Here is a 9,438-nt window from a genome sequence, read left to right as displayed (position 1 = left end):
AAATTCCGAAAACGAATGTAATGAATGCAACGAATTTAACTAAACGAATTTAGTTAAATAACGAATCGAAACGAAACTAAACTAAACGAATTTTTTCATCCTGCACATGTCTGATATGCAGTAAAGTATGCTTGTTATACTCACTGTGGAACCTAAGGGGTTAATCCTCTGCATTGTGTAAAAAGGCTGTTTGATCCTGTGTTCTCTGATTCTCCCCTTTTTCCACAGTCCCCAAACCATCTCCTGACAGAACAGAGCATTGGGGGCACATGCTCAGTTTGGTGTGTAGTGCTAGAGAGGTTTTTTTTTCTTAGAAGAGTGCATGTGATCAGCACAGGGCCAATCAGCACTGTCCAGGCAAAGGGTCAGGGGTCCTGCAGCCTCATAGGACAATCAGGGGAGAATGAAAACTCCTCCTACAAGCGTTAACCAGACACTGAAAGAAGTCATAAGACTGCTATATACTGCTGATGAGAAAAGGTATTTAGCAGTTTATATTTACTAAAATAATTTAATTTCCATATTTTGTGTACTGCGTGAGACCAGATATAGTGAATGCAGGCTCCTGGGTTTAGTAACACTTTAAAGTAGAACTAAAGGCAAAACTTTTTTATTAATTTTGGATACAGTAGAGAATTATAATTCCTGTCAGATTTTTTTTCACCATCTGTGTCCCATTGAGGAGATTTCCCTTCACTTCCTGTCCCATAGCCAAACAGGAAGTGAGAGGAAATCCTTGCAAATTAAGGGAATTCCTTGGGGACCCCCATGTCATCAGAACTAGTGTCCCGATTGGAAGATTTCCCCTCTACTACTTTTCTGTGGGCAACCTAAAAATGTGGGATTTTCTTTTACTTTCATTTTCAATGATAATGGTAAACAGGACAAATAGAGAGGGTGAATGTCCTTAACGGGGACACAGAGAGCCATACAATCTGACAAGCGTTCTAATCCCTCTGCACTCTATCCAAAACTACAAAAAAAGTTTTTGCTGCAGTTATACATCAAGTAACTCCAGCTGGAGCAGTTGTGTGACCAACAACATAATCTGGATATTCTTCACTGTCTGCAAATGTAATGAGGCCTATTTGGCCTTCTTCATTGACCATAATGGCCCCTTCTCCACTGAACAAGAGACAACCAACGTAAAGAAAGCATTAGCAATGAATACCATCAGGGGCATTTATACTGGTCACCAATGTGAGGATTACTTTTTTATTAACCGCCAGTAAAACTGTGGCATTTTTCCTGTGACCACCAAAGTAAATTTTTTTCTGTGATCATCAACATAAATAGGGCATTTTTCTATGACCAGATTGATTAATAATGCAAGTGTAGCATATCTACTTAAAATGTTACTAAACCCACAACAGTAAAATCAGTCTGTATATGCAGTAAAGCATGCTTGTTACATTTACTGTGGAACCTAAGGAGTTATCCTCCATATTGTGTAAAAAGGCTGTTTGAGCCTGCCTTCTCTGATTCTCCCCTTCCTCCACAGTGCCCAATCCATCACCTGATAAGACGGACACTTTGGAGTCACTCTGCACATGCTCAGTTTGGTGTGTATTGATAGAGAGTTTTTTTTTTTTTTTTAATTCTTGGGACGGTGCATGTGATCAGCACGGGGCCAACCATCACTGTCCAGACAGAAAGTCAGAGGTCCTGCAGCCTCATAGGACAATCAGGGGAGAATGAAAACTTCTCCTACAAGCTTTAGCCAGACACTGATAGAAGTCACAAGACTGCTATATACTGCTGACGGGAAAAGGTATTTAGCAGTTTATATTTACTAAAATAATTGCATTTCCATGTTCTGTGTACTGTGTGAGACCAGATATAGTGAATGCAGGGTCCTGGGTTTAGTAACACTTTAAGTACCAATATAAATGTTTTACTGTAAGGGCTATTGACCACCTTTTAAAAGTAATTTTATTTGGGGACCCTTTTTTTCTTGATCACCAAAGACAGATGGCAATAAGAGGGATGCATAGGTTGTTGCTGGCTCCCCATAACTGAGGTGTATAAATATGGATGCAATGTAGGTTGTTAGTCACTATAAAGGGGTATATGATTAGAAGAACAAAATATTCTGTACTGTAGAGTATTCACCAGAATAGGGGGAATCAAGCAGGCAGACTCCCTTGCATTACAGTTTCAGCTATGTTCAAATGATAAAGAGATATGATAACAGCATGCAATGAAGACTAATTGAAGAGCAACAGAAAAGATGAAATTCATAGCCTTTCTGGAGAAAATGTTGTTCAAGTGACCAAAATCCTAGGCTTTGGTCATGTTATCTCTGTTAAAAGTTAGGATCAGAGTTTATATTGGCAGATTTTCCTCTTCCATGCAAATCATTAACAAATGCCTAGGCTTCCTTGTCATGTACCTAGCATTAGATGAGCCCCGATCAATAATATTTTCTGTATTGATGGCAACTGAGCTCTTTTAATGCTCCTAGTTAGCCATTCCAGCAATAATGTTAACAACACTTTAAATTACCTTCAGATATACATAGGTCCTCTTTAATGCTAACATAGGAGAGTAGCCACAATTAAGAAAACAAACACGAAGCAGGAACACTTTTGTTCTTTAAGGTTCAGTTTTCGGTGGTTTTGGCCTTTAGAGCAATGCATCTATTTCAGAGCCTGAACTTTTCTTCAAGCAAGTGATTGTTTCATTGATTTACTGCATATCTTAAAGGGTATGTAAACCCAAAAAATGTGTTATACAGTATTGCAGATTACCAGTGCTTAGATGAAGTGGCTGTATTAGGTTTCTTTTTTTAAAGCTTTTCCCCTTATTTTTACTTGTTGATCCTACTAGTAGCACATCCTTGTCCTAGAGCAGTGATGGTGAACCTTGGCACTCCAGCTGTTTTGGAACTACCCATGATGCTCCACTACACTGCATAAAGCATGTGCATCATGGGAAATTTAGTTCCAGAACATCTGGGGTGCCAAGGTTCACCATCACTGTCCTAGAGTGACAAAACTCACTCACTGGACTGTATTTATGGAGGAGCAACATTATCAAACAAGGCTGGTTTCCTGACTTGGACTACAAACACCTCTTCTGCCCCTCATCTCCATTGCATCAGGAGATGTTTTGTAGTACACAGAAGAGAACTAGGAAAGCCGATGAGATGATTTGTTATATCAGTTCAGCGTGCAGGAAATTACAAGGACACATATATATATATATATATATATATATATATATATATATATATATATATATATATATATATACACACACACAAAATATATATATACTTTAGCTATGCTATACGGTACTTTAGGCATATTTTAAAATAAAAACACATTACAACACTTGAATATATTTTATTTTATTAGGCAACAGACTTCTTCAGTTTAGTGGTAAAAAAATACTATCTTTAAGTTAGGATCTCTTGCTTTTCCTGATCAGTGTTGTTGAGCCGATGGTGATTTGCTGCAAAAAAGAATGAAAGTTTATGTCATGTTTGCATACTGACTGTCTTAATGTTTTTATGTCATTTGTCCTGAGAGAACGCTTTAAAGTATAGCTAAAGTCAAAACTTTTTTTTTTTAGTTTTGGATAGAGTGGAGAGGGGTTAGAACACCTGTCAGTTTTTTTTTTTTTTTTTGCTGTCTGTGCCCCCATCAAGGAGATTCACCCTCTCTATTTGTCTTGTTTACCATTATCATTGAAAGTGAAAGTCCCCCTGTCAGAACACAACAGATCAGCGGGGGAGCTGTCAGTTTTTTTTCGTTCAACCTGGTGCATGTATGTTTATGAACATGCATTCATAAACCTGGGTATACATCTATTGAAGATCGGCCAGTTCAGCAGGTACTGGCCAATTTCGGTACACCTGTACTGCTGTCTGTCCAACAGAAGCAGCTTGTGCCCAATGGTCAGGCTGGAAAACAGTATGTGATCAGTGCTTGCAGCCAATGGCTGCAGCACTGATCAGTTTATTCTGGTGGGAGAATCCCTGCTTTTGTTTTTTGTTTGTTTAACACACTGTTATACCCTGTATTAGTCACTTTACTGCTAAAGCCAAACGGGGTTCTCAAACCTGTCCTCAAGGAACTCCAACAATTTATGTTTTGAGCATATCCACACAGGTAGCTAAATTGCATTGCTGTGAGGTTACCTGCAAAACATGCACTTATGTGGGACCTCAGAATAGAGTTGGGAAAACACTGTTCTATAACAAGATATTCCAAAATGTATACATACTTCCACCATTTCATCTCCATTAACTTCTTGGATGTGAGAAAATGTGTCACTCTTGCAGATAAGTTTTCCTCCTTCTAGGTTCACAGTGACCTAAAGACCAAGAAGACATGAACATAACATATATACATGATTGGAGTTTATTTATTTGAGTTTTTATTAAATTATACAAAGGTATTTTCAAAAAATATGTGCAAGAAAAACAGAAAAGCAGGTCCATTAAAATTTTAATTTGTTGGCCAAAAAAAAAAAAAAAAAAATGTTCCTTTTGTTTCCATATGCAGGTTCCACAGTGAGGCGGGGTGGCTTAACACAATGGGGTTGATTTACTAAAAATGGAGAGTGCAAAATCTGGCGAAGCTCTGCATAGAAACCAATCAGCTTCTAACTTTAGCTTGTTCAATTACCGCTTAGATTCCGGGCACTTTTACCCCCTTCCTGTCCAGGCCAATTTTCAGCTTTCAGCGCTGTCACACTTTGAATGACAATTGCACAGTCATGCAACACTGTACCCATATGACATTTTTCTCTTTTTTTCACACAAATAGAGCTTTTTTTTAGTGGTCGTTAATCACCACTGGGTTTTATTCTTGCTAAATAAATGAAAAAAGACAGAAAATTTTGAAGAAAAGAGCTTTTCTTCATTTCTGTTATAAAATCTTGCAGATAAATAATCTTTCTTCATAAATTTAGGCCAAAATTTATTCTGCTACATTGTTTTGGTGAAAATAACCCTAATCAGTGTATATTATTTAGTCTGTAGGAAAGTTTTAGAGTCCATAAACTATGGTATATATATATATATATATATATATATATATATATGGAAATCGATCAATCCTGATGTACCTGATGGCCTATCTCCAATCCTTGAGGACTGAAAACACCAGGACAGCACAAATACCCCCCAAATGACCCCTTTTTGGAAAGTAGAAAGTCCAAGGTATTTAGTAAGAGGTATGGCGAGATTTTGAAGTTGTATTTTTTTGTCATAATTTTTTGGAAAATTAATAAATTAAAAGAAACAATTTTTTTCACAATTTGTTTTTTTTTTTTTTTTTTTTTACATACTATCACCAGTGCAGTGCAGCGTTATCATATAGCAGTGGTGGCAGTGATCAGGGACACTGACTAGTGACAGTGTGTAAAAATAATAAAACATATAATATATATATTTTTATTTATTTATTTTTTTTTTATGACATTTTATTTATGATTTTTTTTTTTACACTGTGACCAGAGCAATACAGTGTTACCATAGAACAGGATTTTTTTTTTTTTTTTTTTTACACAATATGATTGTTCATACCAGGAACTTCACTGGTATAAGGTATAATTTTTACTGAATGAAACTGATTTGTTCAGTCTGTTTTGTTGTGAATAGCTGTAATTGGTCACATAATCACATGGTACAGATGAGCTGTGATTGGCCCTGTCTAGACAATGTCATCAAGGTGACCAATCACAGCTAGCAACACAATTGTACACAACAGATGGCATGAAAAGAAGCCATCCATTGTTTAAAATTGTCATGTGATCTTCTGTGATTGGTCACAGCGATCACTTGGTAATGGCAGGGATCTAGTACACTGATCAGTCATCAGCTTTGTCCGATGGACACAGCTGGTGACAGATCACGCCACACCCTGGCCCTGCCGCTCCGCACGAGGCATGACCCGGGAGGATGTCATAAGACATCCACCCGGATCGACGAATGTCCCGTCCAGCTGTCAATTGACTATAGGCTGGGTGGGAAGTGGTTAAGCTTTGACAAAAAAAACTGAAAGCTGAGTGGTTTCTATGCAGAACTACACCAGATTTTGCACTCACCAGTTTTAGTAAATCAACCCCAATGTGCTTTGCAACCAATAAATGCTGCTTCATTTGGAGTATCATTGGAGGTGGAATATTGTTATAGTATGTGCAATGGCTCCCCATCCAACAAGCCCAAAATACAAGGCATCTACCGGCAGATACAGGTGTACCCTTTTTGGTACTATGACTTGTGTGTAATCAGAAACAAGTTGCCAACATGTGTATGTCCACTGAAAATATCTGATGTATATAGATGTCTGGGGGATGGGCCCCTGCCTGTCTCTTTGGGTACCCCTGTATCTTTAGGTATGTGGGGGAACACTGCCTGTGCCTTGTGTTTTGGGCTTGTTGGACAGGAAACCATTGTACATACTATAACAATGTGATTACATGTCCCATGATACTCCTGATGAAGTGGCATTTAATGGCTGTGAACACCAAGGCATAACTGCTTCACTGTAAAACCAGCATCAAAACAAGTTTAAATATCTATTTCTATCTTTGGCTTGATGGACATATGGATGTATAGCTGGACAGTGATATTGAGGGAGGTGGATGAATGGAGTTACTCCTTGGTAAGGATTTTTCAAAAGCAATGTCATCCCATGGTTATAGGAACATTTATTTGGAACTAGCTATTTGACATAATGTCAACTTGGCAACTAGATGGTGCTAAGTATCATAAGAAAATTCTTATAATACTTAGCATGATCTAGTGCCTAAAATGTAGCATGCTTCATTTTAAATCAATGAAAAACATTCAACCAGCAAAGGAAAAAGTCCAATACCATTCATTTTTTCCTCATTTGCACAGAAGAAATGTACAAGCACGTTCACTTAGCAAATTGAAATGCAAATTTGTGTAGCATTAATAAAAAAATAAAAAAAATACAAGCATTATCCTTTCATAGATGTAGGCTTAGGTTGTTACCTTAAACTTTTTCCCTCCAGCGCTTGTGATTTCTGCTTCCTGACCAACAGTAAAGGAATTACTCTGAGAATTCTTTGGGGTCTTTAATGTAACAACAAAGTCATTTCCATTTTGCTGGATTTCAATCACTGGTTTAATATCCTTTGCCACTTTGATGATGTCGTCAGGCACACCTGGAATGCAAAAGGATGTATAATACACATAACACCTTTAAATTTTTTTTTTCAGAATCAAAATACTGGTTTATTAAAGATCATTCCATTAATCTTTTTCCCAAATTTTAGTTCAATCATTTGTGATTCATTCCCTCTACATTCGTTAAAATGGATCCACTAATTTTACTACAGCTTCAATGAGCAACACAAGATCCTCTCTTTTTGGAAATTTTGGCTACATGAGGCACAGTGTATCTATGGTTACAAAGATCTGATATTCCTATGCTCAGAATAGATTATATCTTTTTATCATTTAGCAGCCAAGGTTTGCTCAATAAGTTTCTCACCTTGCCTCAGTCTCCTGCATCTGCATACTGTCTACTCATGGCAGCCTATATAGTAGGACTTGCAGCAATCAAACAGTCAGGAGTTGATGCCACTGATCAGGACTTAATTCCCTTGTGGTAAAGAGTTACCACAAGCGGCAGTTAATAGAATAACATTAATCATAAAACAAATGTTTTACAATGTTACAGGTACACAGCATATAAGTCTAAATTCTATAATATTGTTTTAAATATTAAATAGAATAATTCCTAATATAGCCATTTCTGCAATCTGTAAAAAAAAAAATAAAGTGAAATAATTATCTGTGGTCTTAAAATAGTCATAATAAACATAGCAATCATGCAGCTACTGTCATTTTTTTGCAACACAATATAGGATCTTTGGTATTTATGCCTTTATGACTCAAAAATATTTGTATTTCTAATTCATAGTCTCTATGCTTGTCAGTTAATAGCACACTTACCCACAGCCTTTAAGAAAGATTCATAGTTCTCCTGAGAATAGACGTTCCAGATCCCACTGAAGGCCATAGTGAATCTTGTGATGGATCAGGATGCGCTTGTTTGGAAATGACAGGAGTGATAGTAAACTTCTTTCACTAAGGCACTATATATCTATGTAGACTAATGCATGTCATAATTATTAACCCGATGGTTATCAATTATTAATGATTTGTTTGATGGTCATGGAAATGACCCATAGTTCACTGTCCAGTGTTTTCTGCATTTGTGAATATTATGTAATAGAGACCTTTTTAGTCTGACATCCAAAAATGTACCTCTGAAGGACAGTGTCCAGTGTGTATGAAGCAATAAGGACAACAATGTGCTACTTAGTTGACAGTATCGACAACTAATTAAGATCTTGCAGGCTCCATGCGATCAATAATAGACCCTTCTAATGAGAAGTCTTTTAACAACATGAGTCCACCAAGTATGAATGCTTGTGCCTATTAAAGAGGAACTGAATTATGGAAACTGTTCCCAAAAAAGACAGGCAGAAAACAAAGGGCTAGCCACAAAGATTATCTGTGGGCTCCCTGCAGTTACAATGCCATGTTCTGGACTATGACTAAACTGAAGTTTAGCGTTGTCAGAGTCAGAGCTGCCCCTGATGACTGGGGATCTGATTACAGATAGGGTAACATTCAAGAACCCTCATCAGAGGCACAGAAGCAGGGCAATCATTGCACTGCAGCTTACTTTCCAGCAAGAGGAACAGTAAGGCCTTGTTTACACATGCAGTGCCCCTGACATATAAGTTGGATCACACTTTAGAGGGCTTTTGACAGGTGGCGGGGAGAGATTATGTGACCTGCTCACCTCCTTGTGGCTGCCTTTGCTCGGGCACAGCAACCCATTCATTTCAAGGAGCTGCTATACCCACAGAAAACGCAGGGAAAAGGTCCCTACACCTTTTCAGAAAGTGGGGTTGCAGGGAAACCACATGTGCAGTGTGGTTTCCAGTCAGGTAAACCACGCTGCAGTTTCCAGTGGGCGGGGATGCCATTAGGATTAATGGTACCACCACGCATCTCCCAAACTACATCAGGGTTTTTCTGCAGGTGCGGGAAGGCGTGCAGTGCCACACCTTCCCGCAGCCTGCACTAATGTGAACCTAGCCTTAACTCCTTAAACCCTGCACTAGCTTGGCACAACTATATGCATTGCATGCAATTGCAGGGCAGTTAGGGGGTTGTCCACTGACTGGAACAGTGGGGATCATTTTTGCCCTGCTGCAATGCAAAGTATCATGGATGTGGCATATGTACACCCTCATCTGCTGCTCTTGCAGCTTAACTCGCTGAGAGGCTGAGCCAAGTTCCAGTCCACATGTGGGCGGATCCCAACTTTATTGCTGTCATCTTGCCCGAGCTTGGACTGGCTCTGTGACGTCAGCCAACAGCAGGTTTCAGCCCGCTGTCTGCTGAAAACGGCTCACAGGAGTGCAGAATGAACTGGT

General features: G+C 38.4%; 1 protein-coding gene across 1 annotated transcript; it reads right to left on the bottom strand.

Annotated features, from left to right (window-relative positions):
- Nucleotides 1-3,336: 3,336 nt before the first annotated feature.
- Nucleotides 3,337-8,096, bottom strand: LOC141129948 (fatty acid-binding protein, liver). Its single transcript, XM_073617968.1, has 4 exons — nucleotides 7,940-8,096; nucleotides 6,974-7,146; nucleotides 4,231-4,320; nucleotides 3,337-3,456 (listed from the first exon to the last, which is right to left on the bottom strand). The coding sequence occupies exons 1-4, from the start codon at nucleotides 8,004-8,006 to the stop codon at nucleotides 3,406-3,408; spliced, it is 381 nt and encodes a 126-aa protein (XP_073474069.1). The 5' UTR covers nucleotides 8,007-8,096; the 3' UTR covers nucleotides 3,337-3,405.
- Between the last annotated feature and the right edge of the window lie 1,342 nt (nucleotides 8,097-9,438).

Source organism: Aquarana catesbeiana, linkage group LG02 (assembly GCF_042186555.1).
Source record: "Aquarana catesbeiana isolate 2022-GZ linkage group LG02, ASM4218655v1, whole genome shotgun sequence".
Classification (NCBI taxonomy): domain Eukaryota; kingdom Metazoa; phylum Chordata; class Amphibia; order Anura; family Ranidae; genus Aquarana; species Aquarana catesbeiana.
This window is presented reverse-complemented; position numbering and strand designations above follow the sequence as displayed.

What these genes read in the sequence shown, in the direction of transcription:
- LOC141129948 (XM_073617968.1), bottom strand. Translation starts at nt 8,006, where the DNA reads ATGGCCTTCAGTGGGATCTGGAACGTCTATTCTCAGGAGAACTATGAA. An exon ending in CTGGAGGGAAAAAGTTTAAG is followed by an intron (nt 4,321 to 6,973) that starts GTAACAACCTAA and finishes CTTGGTCTTTAG; the next exon opens with GTCACTGTGAACCTAGAAGG. An exon ending in ATGGAGATGAAATGGTGGAA is followed by an intron (nt 3,457 to 4,230) that starts GTATGTATACAT and finishes TCTTTTTTGCAG; the next exon opens with CAAATCACCATCGGCTCAAC.